The following is an 18,552-nucleotide window of genomic DNA, read 5'->3' as shown; positions in this document are numbered from 1 at the left end:
ATAAGTTTGTAAATATCAAAAGATGTATTTACTTATATACAAGAACTCTACAACAGTGCTTCTTAACTGGAGACTGTAGAGTTACTGCAAGGACTCTCTGTAAGTCCCCTAAGCATTATCTATACTTCAAATAATAATGCCTGTATACTTGCGCACTATGATTTTTGAATGCACACCACTATTGTGATAATGATAGCAATGCATTTAATTGTATTGCTGAATTCACAGTAGCTTTTTGCTAGTATGCATTTTCCTAATTAATGGACTTACTAAGAACACCATCAGAATCATAAAGAGCAAAAAGGTTGGGAAAGTATTGCTGAGAAAAAAAAGGTGAACTTTTGTAAAGGAGAGTTCTGGATTTTCCCTGCTCTCTTCCCCTCATCAACAGCATTAAGACTATCCTGAGTCACAGAAACATTCTTGTTTTGAAGCAGGATTGGCTGTAGCGGAAGAGACGTTCTGAATGCACTGCTAGCCTCACAAGGAGATCTGTGAAAGATCTGGGGCAGACCTGCTTGGCTCTCTGAGAGTGCTTTTGCATAGGAAATGGGTTTGACTGCTAAAACTGTCATATTGCTGGGTTTTGAATGCCCTAATGGTCAATGATCCCAGTTGCCAAAAATAAGCAGATAGGTAGTTGTTTATTCGTCCATTTGCTCCTTTTAAATCAAATACAGTTATTTTCTACTCACTCAAATAGCGCATCTTCTTGCCAACCCCCATTTTTTTAAACCCGTGCTGAATCAGTTTTATCATCTGTTAGGTACGAAAATAATTGATTATTTTCAGGGGATCTGATGTTTAAAGAAAAGTTGTAATGAATATCATTAAGAAGTACTAATGGATACTTAAAAAACATCTTCCTTGAAGGGAAAATCTTTTACAAGGCCTACTAACTTGGTCTAAGTACTTGAATTAAGGAAGTGAGATGTCTTTGCACTGACTTGAACAACTCTCTTGACTTCCTGCAAAGAGAACCCTTTACAATATTTTTGGAGAAGTTAGTAAAATCGAATCTGACATCATCACTACCTCTCAGCTCATGTAGCTAGCAAGTGGTTTGCTCTCAGGGTAGCAGAGGAGGAAACTGCTCCCTGTCTGATAAGACGCCAGTGAAGAGTATGCATTCATTTCTTTTATTTTTGATTCAGTTTCGCGGAGAAAAACTTTTACAGAGATAACCATTATTTTGCCTTTCAGAAGACGCATGCTGTTTCAGAGGAATACGGCTGATTTCCAGATATGACCATGTATTTGTGGCTTAAACTTCTGGCTTTTGGCTTTGCCTTTCTGGGGGTGTTTAGTACAGGTAAGTACTGGAATATTAATATTTCCTTTGTTGTATTCTCTGGTGGAGGGACATTGGTTTGAAATAGACGTAAACGTAAGTTAAGTGTTGGTGACTGGAAGTGAGGGAGCCCACTGTGAAATGGTCAAGGCTGTTGTGGCTCAGGGAGACACGGTTTGCTATGGGACAGAATACATTGTTGCTCTTTAAAAAGGCGTCAATGCTCGGACAAAAAATCACAATCTAAAAGGAAAACATTGTCTATCCGTATCTTTATTTACAAACTGTTCCAGGATATTACAAAAGCCGCATTGTTACTTAACCCTTAAGAACATGAACGTAAATTTATGAATGTCTGAGGAATTTTTTTAAGGACCAAATAGGTAAATTTTTATCCTTTTAACACAAAATGAATTTTGTTTTAGTCCTAATACAGCTTTGGTTGCACCTAAGCCACTCCCTCTTTTCGGACCAAGAGTTTGCTTCCTCAAATTTTGATTACCACAGAAATATTTTATTGAATACTTAGATATAAGATAGTTTAAAATAATACACTGGAGTATTTAATAAAATATTAACTTTTTGCATGTTCTTATCACAGAATGTATTTTAAATCAAGTTTTTGGTTCCTTACCAATAGTGTTAATGATTTTTTGCTTTGGAAATTCTTGTGGGGCCACCGCCCTTCCTGGGTGATGGGTAAATAGTACAGCCTTGATGAGATAAAATATTGAAACTGTTAAGAACCATTCAAATGCTGTGTTGTATAGGAAAATGTAACTAATTGGACCTCAGGCACCTATTTAAGTTTGAGATCTTTGTACAATTACAGTCAATTTAATGGATATTTCTTGAACAGTTTCAGTTTGTGTCATGAGTACATTTCAGTTGATTATTAAATGTAACTAATAAATAGATATTTAATGTTACTCCTTATAATGTTGTATCTAAAAGCTGTTTCTTATTATTGAAAGGACATTAAAACGGTATTTTTGTAGAAAATTCCAAATTAGTTAAAAAAATAAAAAAAATACTTTTAAAAATCTTGCTAATTGGAATTCACTTTGAAATCTTTTCTTGACTTTCCACTGCCCTCCTTTCTTCTGAAAGGCCGGGCAGTATCTACCTCCTGAGCATGTTACATTGTCAATTTATATTTTGGGCAACCAAGGAGAGTGGAAAGCAGTGTGAGAAAATTTTGTGTTTTTTTTTACCTGCAAAGATGGATTACGAAAAAAATCTATATAGGTACAGCATTTTGTCTTAGTACAGAAAATATTTATCAAGTTACCATCCTTATAAAGTTGATTATCATAATCAAAAACAAATTATAAAGAACAATAATTTTAATAGGGTGATAATATGTGTATTATCATAAATCAGAGTATATTTTCATTAAAAATTCACACTCAGAAACTGTTGTAAAGCGTTTCTAAATGAGCATAAAGAAATACAGAAATATTTCATAGGCCACAGAGCAAACCACCATAAAAATTTCAACTCAGTCTATTAAAGGTTTTTACCATAAGAAAAGCCTTTGAATTCATAATCAAAATAAGAGTATAAAATGATCTAGAAACCTTTAAGTCAATTTTGCTGAATAATTTATACTATAGCTAGATGGATAGATGTACATAGATTTATTTTGAAAGATTAAGTTTAACTTCAATTGCTCACATAAATTTTGAGGGCAAACATTTTTCTAAAAGGCATTGATAGTCTTCCTGAAATATATACTTATTTCTGGAAAAAATATAGAGATATAACCATTTGCATCTGCAGATCTTGGTATCATATTTTAAGTTCCGAGAGACATTTTCTGATTCAATGTATAATCTGGGAAGTTAGTAATACTTTAAATTGTATATTTTTCTTTATTAGCAGCAAATGAGTTGGATAATACGTTTTATGTATCTATAGAAAATATTAGACTTTTGGGCAATACATTAATATTGCTTACACACAAAAGGCATAGAGAAGTAGAGCCAAATGCAGAGAGACATCAAGGGATAAATATGTGCACAATTCAGATGTTTTATTTAATGTCTAAAATACAAATATGGCCCAGGCCAAAGTTAAACTTGGCCAGGGCAACAACAACACTGGGTTGAGTTTTACACAAAAGTTTGCAGTCTCTTTGTTCTGTGCCTCTTTGGCGTGATAATCGGAAACCAAAACTTTGTCTAAAGTTTCCTGGTCATGCTCAGGCACGAGGACAGTTTTGAGAATGCAGGTAGAGATGAATGTGCTCTGGCTCTGACAAAGGTGTAACGCCAGGAAGATCTATCCCTCTGAAACATAACAGCTACGAGTACATGAGTTGTTATGTGAGTTATGAGTCATAATAGTTAAGATTCCTTTCCTGGACATAATTCTTCACTTCTCCACCTACATTAAAAAGAAATATCTCATGCTACACACATGTACTATGCCTGGCACATCCCCGGTGTTCGATGCAAATTATGAATTGAATCTCATAAGCAATCCTGTTAAGTTCTGAATACTCTCCAATTTAGAGATTTTGAGGTGTGAGTGTGACTACTTATTGATTTTTTAATAGTATTTTCCTAATAAAAATCTGCCTATGACACTTATCATTGCTAGAATTTGAAATGCATTTTGTTAGAAGAAGGGGAAGGTGGAATTAGGGGTCTGTCTTTCCTTTTCGTCTCTTGCTTTATGTAACTAAGTGCAGGGTCAGAGTGGTTAGCCTGAGCTAGTTCTTTTCTCTGTCTGGGCTGCTTCACATCCTTCCACCAGTGACGACTAGGGTAGGAGTGTAGATATTAGTACACTGTTCATGTACGTATGCATATACATACACATACATATATATACACGTATATATATATATAGTTATAAATGTGTAAGTTATATACACTTGCTATATGATACACATATATCTATCTATCTTCTATCCATCCTCTATCTATCTATCTGTCTATCTGTCTATCTATCATCTATCTACTAGTTCTCCATATTTGTCTACTTTTGAATATTGGGGTTCTATGGGCTTCCATCCTTGGCCAGTTTTATTCCTGCTTTCTACACTCAGAGTTCCTTATCATTACCTACTATATATTAATAATCCTGATTCTCCATCTCCAGACTCATCCCTCGGAGATGTGGAACCTACCTCCTTTCCTAAATTTAATCTTGTTTTGTTTTGGCAAAAAAAAAAGACACAATCTGAAATATGTATTTAAATGCTCCCCAAGTCCTGTAATTTTACTCTTTAATAATCTCTGAAATTGTTTCCCCCTTCTTCAGCTCCATCGCCATCACCTAATTCATGCCTTTATCATCTTTCACCTGGAGATTGTAATAGTTTACTAATCTGTCTGAAGTCTCATCCATTTCTTTCCACATTCTACAGCTTAAAAATATAAAACACAAAGGAAGAAAAAGTATCTCTGATATCTTCTCATTGCCTTTGGTATACATTCTAAACTCTACCAGAGCAATGGAGTCACCGACAAGCTAGGAGCTGGGTTTGGAGCTGGGCAGGGATCCCTTTTTCCTTTTTCTTTTATGGTTGATTAAAATAGACCAAGCAGGAGGCAGTGTCAACATCCGGCTTCTCTATACTTCCTCAAGACCTCTATAGCTCTGTGCAAATCCTATTTCCTCTCGAATGTTCTCTTTCGTCACTCTTGAAACAAACTATCTCCACTGAAATTGTGTGCTTTTTACCACCTTTCCTTGGCATTTTTCACATACTATTTCAATTTGTTGTTGTTGGTGGTGGTATTATTATTATTTACCAGTCAGTGCATTTACTGCCATTGTAACCTACAAGAAAGCCGAAATCGTGTCTTATGTCTTTTTTGTGTCATCTGCACCTGGTTTCTTACCAGACACTGAAAGAGTAATGGATGTTTTATGACAAAACTGCAGATTATAATAATGAGGGAGAAGAAGGAGGAGGACAAGGAAAATTTCAGAAAGAGAGGACGGAGGAGAGAGAAACGCGAGTAGAAAAAGTTAGCTAGAGGCAAAGTGGAAGGATGGAGGCAGTAAGACCATTTCAGCAAGATTTTTAAACAAAATAATTTGGGACCTATATCTTTACAGGCCTTGCCTTTCTGTTTAACTTTTATGTTGTGCTATTTCCTCTTTCATATCTTCTTTTACCTCTTATCTGGAAAGATCCTCCTAACTTCTTAAGAGTCCATAGTTCAAGAATGTTGCTCCTAAATTTTACTTGACCTGCTCCTTGGACATTCTTGCTAATGGCATTTCATTTGGTGGGTCAGTTTTGTTCTTCAGACACAGATGTCTATAGGAAGAAAAGTACGGAATGAAGAGGTATGTCCCCCTTATACAGCAGAGGGACAAGACAAGTGAAGTCAGATCCCGTCCTTGCAAGTACTGGCATGTATGCTGATACTAATAATGCTCTGGGACTGTTTCCAAGGGCAAATGGAAGATGGCTCACCCTATGCATGGCATTGTGTGTACACAGAAAGTTTGTAGAGCATCTGGGCATTATTTCTTACTAGAAAACATGATAACAAATCTCAATCTGAGTAGGTAAAGAGCAGAGACTTGTATTCAGGTTGATTAATTTTGTCAGTGAGAGTGCAGCATCAATGTAGACAAGGTTTCGTGTTCAGACCATGTGTGTGTAAGTCACCTTGGTGCAGAGAAAGAAATTTGTCATCACTTTTGATCTTTTTCAGTCATCTTATAAGTTTGTGGGAATATTTACACAGGACAAAATGGAAGGGAAATTTAACTTAATTTCAGTTAAAACTTAAGTTCAGTGTAGTCTAAAGAGCTTTGTCAGTACCAGACGCCCAATCCCATACTGGTTGCCTATTATCAAAGGATTAGTGCTGTGAGTTTGCGTACATAATGATAGTACTGTTTAGGGAAGGATAAAGGAAAAAAATGATTTATTGCAGGCTATTCAATTAGCAGTATAGTGTGATATCTATTTCTACATAATGTTGAAATAAAAATTATAGTAATCATTAGATTTTGTGTACATGACCCTAACCAATATTTAAATTAGAAAATATCTGAGTGTTGCCTAAAATCTTTAATATGTGTTCCTTTTTATATGTCAATATGCTACTTCGATTTCAGTCTGTCAAGAGTCTGGGGATTGGCTATTGTAAGCAGAGAATTGTGAGCTCAGGGATCACAACAAAAATAAGAAAAAATTAAGAAAGAAATGAAACCCTTCCTACTCTTTCAGCCAGGACAAGCATAAAACATACATAAAGTCAATGTTAGTGAAATACATAAGCATCTTCTGTGTCCATTCATAGTATCTTCAATTGATTCACTTCTGAAAAGATAATCAGCAAGAGTATCAATGTTTCTATTAGATTCTTTACTGAAGACCCAGTTTCAAACTTTAACATGTTCCATGGTATTTAGCTCTACAGTGTTTAAAGATTAAACATTTATTTCCTGCTAAAAATGAGACACAAGTATCTGAAGTGAAAAAGTTACTCTACTAAAACTTCGATTTCTCCTATATGTATTGCACGTGTGATAAAATTATAACTACACGCAATGATATTCAAGTGAAAATGATCAATATTCATGTATTTAGAAAATTGCTTCCAACCAAAATGTAAACAACTAGGGGAAAATCATCTACCCACCAAAAAAGCGATCTGCTGACTCAGGAGCAGAAGCCAAGAGCTGAGGGCTGCTGGGTCAGCGTCAAACTCATATGTATTAGCATGTAAACAGCTGGCAAAGTGAACTTAACAAACATCACTGACATACAAGGAGAAATTCTTTGCTTTGTAAATTTAAAAACACATATTTCTCCTGATATTTATGAAAATAGATTAGAGAAAGATATAAATAACAATGATGCTAAGAGATAATATCATGGCAATAAAGTATGGTTACTATATTTTAAATATCTCCACTTAAAGAAAAAACAATAATTTGTTTACAGATAAAAGGGATAGTAAGCATCATAGGAAATGAGTCAGGCGCCATTCAAAGTTGGAGAATACCAAGGCATTTGGAGTGAAAAATGTTTTGGAAATCTAATTTTATGGATTGTGTGATCTTGATCCAAATCATTTTCCATCTTTGAGGCACAGTCCCCTCATCTGGAAAGTAGGGTAGGCATTAAAAGTGATAACGTTTGTGAAAACGCTTGAAGACTATGAGATACTCTGCAAAGTTGTGAATTTTATTTATGTGACCCCATGAAATCACAGCATGCAGCTCTTTACCATTGAAACATGATTCCAAAGCACATCTCTTCCTTGAGAGACTCTGAAGAGATCAAGTTTAAGGTTATGGGGCAGAGGAATAAATACTTATAGATCTTAGAATTCTTTTAACTTTGCATCCTCTGTTTTAGAAACTTTCAGGCTACTCTGGATTCTACTTTTTGAATGGTTTATAAATCCATCCTCTTTTACAACTCTTTGCTAGAGATTTTTCTCTTTTCTTATTATAATGATAGCCTGAAATCTTGCATGCCTTCAATCCCTGCTGTGTCCATACCTACCCCCAACAGGATAATCTGTGTAAAAGGCAAAACTCACCTTTGTAATCTTTCCTTCAATGACTTCCTATGGGATAGAGAATATACTGATCCCATGATTATGATCTCAAGTATGTTTTGACTCAACTTTCATGAAAATAAACATTTAATTAGTATATACCAACATTTATGAGTTTTCTTTGAGGATAGATTTCACAGAAAAAAACTCTATTAAGCCAATTTAATTCCCTGAGTATTTTTTTATATAACCTGATTAAATCATTACAAATTTTCCATTTTTATTTTTTATTTTACTGAAATAATGTTCAACAGCATTAATTTTCATCTAATTTTTACAATTTCTATTAAATTTATGGATCAATTTTTATCCACATCAAATTTTACTGATTATAGCTTATGCCTCTGGGAATTTTCCTTTATTGTTTTTCTAAGTATAATTTTCCTTGTCAAACAATGCAGATCTGAATTTCACAAAAATGTTTTAATTCTTCTAATTATCCTGAAACAATATTTCCTGTGTAAAGTTTTAGACACTGATAGTTTCATTTTTTTTTTTTTTTGCATTTCAATGTTGCATAAAATGTAATTTATGTAGTGTAACTTTTCATTTGTGTCAAATTTTAAGTGGGCAGTATTAGCCATTCTCAAATTTATTTTGATATTTCTATCAGTAACATTTCTTTTGTGATTGAGAGGTCTTTCAGCAAGATTCATTTTGAGATTTTGAGAGTTTTGGTTATTTCTTAAGTCGCCAGTGAAAACTTTAGAAATGCTTGTAGGATGGCTGTATAGTCTAGAATTGTTTTATCTTAATTCTCATTCATTTGCATGGCATTCATCTGATTAGCCTACACACCTTGTGCCAGCTTCTTACTAATTTGGCAGAGCGAAAAAGTAAAGAGAAGAATCAACACGATAAATTTAATATGTTCTCAATGTACAACGGTTGGCGGGATCACAATAAGGCGTCAAATCATCCTACTTTGGTCTCTGTGCATTTAGGAAAAATGAAAGCTATTAGCGTGGCACACACAGTTCTAATTTAATCCCTCCAGATTTCTCCAGGTTTTTCTGTAACCACTTTGTGACATACATAATATACTCTTGTTGTAACTTGCATTTTCCTAAAAATATAATGTTTTCCTATCTCCAAACTGTTGACCATGCTGTTTTTTCTCCCCTCCACATCTTTTTTTAACTGGGCAAATTATAATTTAGTTCAAAGGTCACTTGCTCTGGGCAGCCCTCCTGCACATCCGTTGCTCTTCAACCCGTTTCGCATCTGGATAGGTGTTCTTCTGCTGTGATGAGCCCGTCAATAACCCTCTCAGAGATCTCTCCACTTGGCTGCTCATGTAGGTTATCACTGGGTCTCTGCTTTATTAAGTGAGTGCCTGCAGATTCTTGGAACTTGTTTGTTGAATAAATGGATGGTCTGTCAGTGTAACCCAACTTTGCATGTAGAGAGAACTTAACAACTCACAACAACAAGTTTACTTCTGTCCTTCTCTTGTTGTTGTTATTTAAGTGAATTATTCATGGCGAAAGTTTCTACAGGATGGAAAATTTCAGGAAATAGAAGAAAGAAAAAAGTCGCTTAAAATTCTTGGCAACATTTTGCTTTTCTTTCTCTCTTCCCCTCTTTCAATCACGTGTTATGTATAAAATTGCATATCCCAATTTTTTGTAAGTAAGCCATAATTATTTTAGGCAATTTGAGAAATACAAAAATGGATAATAGGCAAATAAAAATCTCAGATTCTCAATACCAATCACCTAAAAACTTTCTGAGTATTTCATTTCCCAGCCTAGCTAAATCTATTTATTTGTTAATTAGTTCATTCCGTGAACAAATATTTTATGAGTGCTTTCCTGGTATTACGTGCTGGGAATACCATATTCCATGCCTATCCTCGTGAAGTCTGTAATCTGTGGCAGTGGCTCCTTGGAGATAGAGTTTTTAATCTTCCAAATTTTCCATAAGCTTCCATCTCAAAGTAATAATATACCTTGCAACAGATAATTATTTGTGTTCTCAATCTTTTATAAATTATAAATAAAAAAATATTATTTTAAAATCCACATGTAATACACTAAGTAAAAACTCTATTATTGACAGACTACATCTAGGCCCCCGTTCCAACCAGATTTCTTCTGCAGGCTTTCAGTTACAGAACTTCTGGGGTTGCCACTGAGTTGCGTAGATTATTATTAGATATTTAATAAATAATGGTGGTAGACACAGAGAGAAACTAGCCAATAGTCCCACTTCATTTTGGTTTGTTTGTTTTGTGATTTAGACTGAAAATAAAAGATTTGCTTTGAGAGAAATGTTAAAACATACACACATGCACATCACACAAACAAATCCTTCATGTTTTTTGGTAACCTTTCACAGTAATTTTCCAAGGTCACCAGCTAATAAGGAAGGAGAATTGGGGGGTGAGGGCTGAGATTTCATCCTGGGTCTATCTGAGTCTAGGTCTATTATTTTTCCATTGGGTTACTCAGCCTTCTTAGTGGTCAGCTTAATAACCAGGTAATTAAGAACAGGACTACATGATGGTGGGCAAATCACACCAAGACTGAAGGCAGCTGGTAGTTTCTCAGAGGTTATTTGTGTGAAACATATATTTAAGCCCCATCCACTTGATTTAGCTACATAGGTGATGATTTAGCTACATTGTGGATGAGCCACTTGCATATCTTTAGCAAGATCCAAGCCAGCTAAGACTATATGTCTCTTATAAAAAGCAAAAAACATCTTTGATTAATTTGTCTTTACTATGAATGCTGATGCCACATTAATAATGAAAAAGTGATGTGTTACCATCATCTTGAAAAGAAGGTTAACAAAGTGCAGCACTGAGTCTGTCCCGAGGTGAGTGACATGATGGAAAGAATGGATTTTCCCCCACCTAATTTGTTTTTGATATTACATAAAGTGAAAACCATTGAATAATTTACCAAAGTATCTAGATTTTTTTTTGTTTTTGAAGTGCAAGGGAAGTAACTTGACCTTTGTTAAACACTTTGATCATGGAAAACACATGAAGTTCTCGTCTCATTCCAGGAAGTGTAGACACCAGATAATCTTTTCTTGGTCATCCAAGAGGCGTCTTAAATGAGTCAGGTAGAGCTGTCTTACAGTTTTCTACTCCAGGGACAAGGTGGCTATAACTTCAGGGGAAGTAACGAGAAATATGTTTATATCTGGTTACCATGATACATGTGCACTGTCAATCAGCTACTTTAGGCCAAATATTCTACTTTGACTTCTTAGACTTACGCTTCCAAATACTTTTTGGGTTTCTAAGATAGGATTTTAACTTTTGCCTAATAAACCCTGTCTTTCTACTTTTCAGTGCTCCATGTTTTTATTTTCCAAATTTAATTTACTTATTGACACTTTAGGTATGATCAAGATATACAATGGCTAAGAAAAAATAAATGAAACAGAAGATATCAGTGCAGAGTTTTGACTGTCAGAGGAAATGATGATCTGAAGGAAGTAAATAAGCAAAAGAAAAGAGGCAGGGAGTTGATGAAAGTAATTGAAAGAGAAAATACTAGAAATATTGGATTCAACAAGTTCTACTTTTAGAGTGCTTTGAAATCTTGCCTAGGCTCCTTTCTGAGCTTTCCAACTATAAAGTAGTAGGGAAATTACCTTTCCAATCCTCAGTTTCCTTATCTGTACAATGGGAATAATAGCAGTAGCTATTAAATGAGGTGATTTACTCATTGATTCAACAGTTGTTTATAGAGTCCCTACTATGTGCCAGGAACCATTCTGAGTGCTGACACAGTGGTAAATAAGACAGAAAAGGTACCAACTTTCATGAAACTTACATCTTAGGAAGACAGATAACAAACAGAAGACCGAAAAAACAATTGAGAAAATTTCAGATATTGATAAGTGCCATGAAATGAAACAATGTGATATGAGACAGAGAGGCCAGACTGGGGTGGAGGGGGGCGGGGGAAGTGGGGTGAATGCCCCTTTAGACAAAATGATCCAGGAAGGCCTCTTGGAAGAAGTGTCATTAAGCTACTTGTTGGCTGACAAGCATGTCAAGATTTATGTGAAGAGGAACTGGAAGGCACAAAGGCCCTTTGGAGAAAGCAAAAAATTGCTGGGTTCAAGGCACAGGAAGGAGGTCAGGTGCTTCCAGTATGGTGAGTAAAATCTGAGTGGTGTGTGGTGAAGCTGGAGAGAGAAGAGGAGGAGGCAGGTCCTGTTGGGCCTTGTCAGAAATGGAAAGAATTTAGATTTCACCCTAAGTGTAAAGGGAAGAAGCCATTTGGAATGTTTAAGCAGAGAATGACCTAATCTTATTTCTATATTAAAGAGGCTACCTTGGCTGCTGTGAGGAGAACAGATTGGAAGTGAGTCAAAGCCTGGAGACCAGCTAGGAGCCAAGTGAATACAAGAGAGAAGGGGGAAAAGGGGTGGTAATTAGGACTGAGTGTTGGCAGTGGAGGTGGAAAGAATGGTCGGATTTAATTGACATAGGATCAAGAGAAGTTGTTGTGTGGAAGAGAAAGAGAAGTTATACAGAATGACTCATTTTTTTTCCCCATGAGCAACCAGGATGGGAAACACCCCAATTAAGGCTAGGCAGTCAAGTGTTCTGTTTTGTCCATATTAACGCTTGAATTTTCATTAGACATCCAACTAGAGATGTCTAGAAATCAATTGGAGTTAAGAGTGTGGGGCTCCTTGGGTCTTGATGATGGGAGACATAAATTTGGAAGTCTCTGGGTACAGATGGAATTTAAAGCCAAGGTACTGCATACGGTAGTGTAAGAAGAATGTTCAGATGGAGAAGTACAGAGGACCTAATTCTGAGCCATAGGACACTTTCTATTTGGAGGGGTTGCAAGGAGGGGCAAGAAAAGAAAATGAGAAGGGGGAGCCAATGATGGAAAGGAGAAAAATATTTCGTTTTAGATGTTGAACAAAAGAGCTGATGATTGTAAATGGCTTAGCATGCTGGCATATATTGAGAATCCAGTAAATTCTAGATAAAAATCCAAATTCATGCCTCCTCTTGAAAGATTGATGAACAGTGATTGTGACCATCCTAATTATTGTCAAATACCCCTATTTCACTTAAATATTATCACAAAAGTAAGTATGAAGGAATTGATAACAATATTTGGAAGAATTAAATATCTTCTGTATATATATATGTCCCTTGCTAGCTTAGCTATTAAAAAAAAGAGAAGTACAACTAAAAATAATTTGTTTTCATAAAAACTATGTAAAATATAATGAGAGGCTAATGAATTAGAAATTTAACTGAAAATGTCTTGAAAAGATAATGCTCTGTGAGTTCCTTGTGATGTATATTTTGTTTTAATGCACATTGACAAAAATATTTTAAAATACTATTTAAGCCAATACTTGGACAGGTTGGGAGGTTTGCTGAGAGTTAATTATTACATAAAAGGCTTATTTCTAAATCAAATTTTAAATCTTTCATGTCTTTGAGAAATTTGAAAAATAAATTGGTCATCACTTACTCTTATATTAAGTAGGACCTAATAGCCTTGGTAATTATACAGCACACAGAGGTTTGCCCTTTTGGGAAGATATGTATATAAGATTTTAATTTCAGGCTTGGTAGGTTTTCTTAAAAGAGATATATATTTAGAATAAATTATTTTTGTACTAATTGGTAGTTAGTCAATAAGAAAAATTGTGCTTACTATGTTCCAGGCAGTATTGTCAACATTTTATAAATGTGATCTCATTTAACTGAAGTATACAAATCATTAGGAAGTCTAGCTTATACTTGTCGTGAACATAAGTAAATTTGTTAATTTATGTTTCCAGATATTTATCATAAAATTTACTGATTATCATATCCTAAAAGGGAATAGCTAAATTTAGTTTTCCTTGTTCTAACCTTAAGTAACAAAATTGAGAAAGAAGGAAGGAGGAAAGAGAAGCAACACTGAGCCCCTCCTATGCACCTAGAACACTACGAGAGGCTTCACCCACGCTGTGGGAGACTCATCTCTCTCTATACTTTGTTTCTAATTCTTCAGAGTATCAAACAAGTGTTCAGACCATCCTTGGTCACTAGTCTTAATAGAGGAAAACAGAATCATGGTTAAACCAAAAGAGCGAGTAATCTAAATATTATTGATATTTATTTTTGTATTACGATTTTTGGCTTAAGTTGAAAAATGGGCATATCAAAATTTTTGGCAGTTTACTGTGATCTCAGTAATGAAATCATATTGAAAAGGCTCAGCACAGGAGAAAGTTGTGCAGCTTTCTCTTCTGGCTCGGCTGCATTTTCATAAGGATATAACGCAGCACATAGGTTAAGCACATCTGTTTCATCACGCGTGCACGCAAGAAGGGGAGGGAGTGCGGACGGAAGGAACGAGAGAAAGTGGACCTATTTACTGGAAACTGTATTCCAGCATGTGGGAAATAGATAATCATGCATGTAGGCACATCATCAGTGAGTCAGAAAGCGTGATTTGCTGTAATGCAGAAAATCTAGCTGTATGGAAGGAGGAGGGAGATAAAAAGCCTGGTAACCTAAGTAATCCGTTTTCAGATGTGTTAGCTCAATTATGCAAGCAAATACCACTTTTTTTTGGCCCATTGTTTCAAGGATAAAAGTTTGAATGGAGGAAACAACTTTCCATCTAAATAAAAAGGAGTCAGCATCATTTAAATGTGAAGAGCTGTGATGTCCCCTTGTACATGGGACTGTAGAACAAATGGAACCCATAAGTCCACCTACAGGTTCAAGAAAGAGAGGTTTCCACATGGAGAAAGATTAAAGCTATTTTCAGGGTGACCTACAACAGAAAATCACCAAAGCCTTTGAAATGAAAGATTATCCCTGTCCTAAGAATAGAGGTGGTGTTACGTCGAGGGCAGTTAGAGAGCGTGGATGAAAGGACTATTGGGAATGGCTAGTGAGAGATCAAAGGCAAGCAGAACCTCCAAATTCTGGAAGTGGAACAGGTCAGATAGAATACAAGGAGTACTTCAAAGATGGGGAAATAAGAATAATAAAAATACCTTTAGTTGTCAAATGTAAACTTTGTGCCAGTTTTGTCACATTCTAGTTTTCAGGAGCACTGTAAAACTAAAGATATTTTGTACTAACATCAATCTAACTAGACATATTTTTACCATCTATCTTAATTAGTCAATTTTCAGAAAAAAAATGCATTATCCTCAAAAATTCCAAATGACATTTTTGTTATCCTTAATAGAGTGCCTTCTCTCAAACTAAATTTTAATATTCACATTTCTAAGTATAGGGTGGTTACAGAAAATGAACAGGAAAGCACTAAATAAAGTGTAATGAAATGAAATAATATAAAGCCTTGTTGCATTATTTAAGTGTTTGGAAAACTATAAAGGAGTGCAGAAGTCCTGTTATTACTATTATAATTAGCTTCTCCTTTGGGTTTTCACTTTAAGAGATGGAATAAAAATTGAAATCTTGGTTTGAAAAACAAGAAATAGTTCACATATTAATCTAGAAATTAAGATACAGAAAAATGGAGTGTTCACTCACTGTCAATGTGGACTCCTGTTTTGTAATTAAACTATTCCGCAAACGTCTGTATTTGCTAAAGAGCAATAAACTAAGGAAAACTAAAAATCAGTGCAACCCATACAGCCATGATTTTGTGAAATCTTTTCTCAAAGTATATGTTTTGTTCATTTATAAAAGAAAATGCTTATTATGGATCTATTTTTTGCTAAAAAGTAACCTTTATATTTTAAATCAAAATATTTACATAATAGTGTTTTTGAAAAAAAATTCATGTGTATTTTGTTTTAATTCATTCCTTATTCCTTTCCATATTTAATTTAGGAAATATTACTACATTCTTTTAAAACAAAAGTAAAGCATAATTCATTTAAAAATCTCTTTTGGCTTTCCTTGTCCATGAATTTTCTCAGAAGTAACACTTCTTAAATGTATTAGATACCATAACTTGCCTTTCACTCCAGGCTTCCATTTTATGGGCTGAACATCTGGATTTGATGGGCAGGAAGACAGTTCCTTCCGCTGACTTTTCTAATAATCCTCTCCAACAGACACACATGCTTCATGTTTGTTGGTAAAATTGACATGATTTTAACGTCTACTGTTTTAACATGCACTGAATTATGGAATTTTCAATGGCTTTTTTTATTAAATACATTTTAAATCCCTTATAAAAACAATATTAAGAGCCAATCCAAAAAGTATTAGGGCCACAGATGTTTTCCTTTATAGTGTTAATTGATTTAAGGTCCATCAAAATGTTGTTAAAATGTCCAGAGGTTAACAATAATGATGGCACATGGGTCGGATTAAAATTCTTTTTGTGCAAAAAAAATGAAATGAAATGATAGCTTATTTTCTTCTGACTGAAAAACACTTCAGCTAGTGAAATGAAATAGCCATCTGACATCTAAAATTTCGTTTATTTCTTATAATAAAAGGGGATCTAAAATGAGGGGTTACATAGTACCCCCCAAATTTATGCACACAAGTTACAAGTACTAGTTTTGTTTTTAGTGAAGAGAGGGCAACTATACATTTTCTCTTTTTGTCTGTTGTCCTATTTTACAATTGTAGCAATTAATCTACTGCACTCTTCAGTCTGCAAAATATAGGACATAACAAGCAACTTTGGTCCCTCTCTTGCTCTAAATTCCTGAGTATTAAAATGAAATTTTAAATACTGATCGACTTTTCTTGTCTACAATATTAAAGTTACTAAGAATGAATTACAGATCCATGAATACTTTTGGAAACTTTTATTTCAGGAAATATATCAATGGGTTGTATCTGTCAAACCAATTCAATTAATTCAGTGACAACCTTTTGCTGTTTACATGGCTGATTTTCATTTATTTTTGTAGTACTTATATTGCATGTATATAGTCAAAATAATATGTACACAGGATCTCAAAGGATGAGAAGAACTAGTCTTCCCATTAAAATAATAGACTTTGAGAATACCTTTTATTCCTGTCACTTTATTTTTAGAAAATGCATTTGAATTTTATTATGTTCTTCACTATTTACTGAGAGTTGAATATTGCTCAAGACACTTGGTTTTTTGGGATTAGCAGCAATATTTCCTGCCTCTATTTGGGTGGATTCCTAGAGAAGTTTAAAAAGAGAGAGAAAGGGAATTTGGAAATTTGAAGACTACTATAATGTAAAGAATCATTATTTACACAATAATACAATTTTAAAGAAAAAAGAGACTTTAGAAATCATCTATTTTATCTCATCTATTTTACAAATGGGAAGACCGAAACCCCAAAACATTGAATGACTTGTCCTGTGTTGTATCAAAAATGAGAGAACCTGGTCCAGAATTCCTCCAGTGTGTCACGAAGTATTTACTCCTTTGTCTGAGATAATGAAATGAATATCAGATTAGACATTCAGGGACAAGGTTTGAATCCTAACTCTACCGCTAATTCCTGTTCACTAGACTTAGATTCTGATGTGCGATATTGGATAAACTGCTTGACTTCTTCAAGCCTCAGTTCCTTTTTCAGTGAAATGCATTGCTTAGTCCAGTTTCTCAGCCTTGGCTTGATTGACATTTGGGGCTGGATAATTGAGCCATAACCCTGTGCACTGCAGAATCCTTAGCAGCCTCCCTGACCTTTACAAACCAGAAGTGTAGCACACCTTCCTCCCTTCTCCCCTCCCCCAAAGTCAAGACAACTGAATATGTCTCCAGGCCTTGCCAAATGTCCCTTGAGGGCAAAATTGCGAGCCCTCCCCACCTCCCTTGAGAACTACTGGTTTAGCTGAAATCATTTCTTTAGAACTCAACCAACAGGAACATTGTGCAATCTAGCCTACATGATTAAACTCTTGGATGCTTCATCAGAAAGCACTCACTAAGCATCACTCACTATGAGGTTTGCTGGGTATTTTTTACGGCGATCAAGAGAGACATCGTGTAATTTTTAGAAACTTAAAAGATCAGAAATATTCACAGGTGAGAATTTTGTAGTACCAACGAGATATTAAATATTAGAAAGGTTTAAGGAGGCTTAACAAAACAATATAAAAATTTATTCACTGTAAGTGGCATCATCTTTTTCATGTAAGAATTATTTACGTATTTAACAATTGTACCAGAGGGTACAACAATTTTGTCATTGTTCCACAGATTAATAAGGACTCATTTCAAATCATAGGTGTTCATTATGACATGTTTCTTTCAAAGACCATGTCAACTGCGTCCGACAGTTGCTTCTGATAAGAGAACAAATGTTAAGTGTTTCATGCTGAAAAAGATCACAGATGTATTTTCATCCTTTGCACGTGGAAGAAATAAACACCTATTACCCTCAGTTTTTAAATTAAAACATATTGTTACTTTCCTTTCTTTCTGTCCTCCACTCTCCCTTTTTTTCCCTTGGATCCAGATACCTGCCAGTAGAAGATGAGAGCCTGCTATAGAGAGTATATGCACAGGAGCTGTGAAGGGCATCAGAAACTTTGTCTAACAATTGACGCCAGACCAGAGAGCTAGTCTGATGCACTCTGCTACACGCCACAAGGCTGGGGCTGGCTACTTTGTCATGCATTGCTACAAGCTCCCTGAGGAAGCTGACTACTTGTTGCTTTACTAGAACTGCACGTCATGGAGGTGGGGGTTGGAGGGGTGACGGGTGCACAAGGAAAGTTTAGTTGCTTTAAAGTGGGAGCTAAGAGCTCAGATAGGTTGGTTGTGTTCCACCAGATGGAGATAAAAATGGAGG

The 18,552-nt window shown here is 35.1% G+C and overlaps 1 protein-coding gene across 4 annotated transcripts in view; it reads left to right on the top strand.

The window, feature by feature from the left end:
• Window positions 1–1,035: 1,035 nt before the first annotated feature.
• Window positions 1,036–18,552, top strand: part of PTPRC (protein tyrosine phosphatase receptor type C) — a 113,983-nt gene continuing 96,466 nt past the window's right edge. For all 4 annotated transcript variants that reach the window (XM_087424340.1, XM_087424339.1, XM_087424338.1 and 1 more), the window contains exons 1-2: window positions 1,036–1,122; window positions 1,204–1,312. In XM_087424340.1, the coding sequence (XP_087280466.1) occupies window positions 1,246–1,312 (67 nt within the window). In that variant the 5' untranslated portion in view covers window positions 1,036–1,122; window positions 1,204–1,245. The remainder of the gene's footprint in view (window positions 1,123–1,203; window positions 1,313–18,552) is intronic.

This window comes from Ceratotherium simum, chromosome 36, assembly GCF_057802395.1.
Source record: "Ceratotherium simum simum isolate JZ-2026a chromosome 36, ASM5780239v1, whole genome shotgun sequence".
NCBI lineage: Eukaryota > Metazoa > Chordata > Mammalia > Perissodactyla > Rhinocerotidae > Ceratotherium > Ceratotherium simum.
Note: the sequence above shows the minus strand (reverse complement) of the source record. Positions and strands in the feature narration are given on the sequence as shown.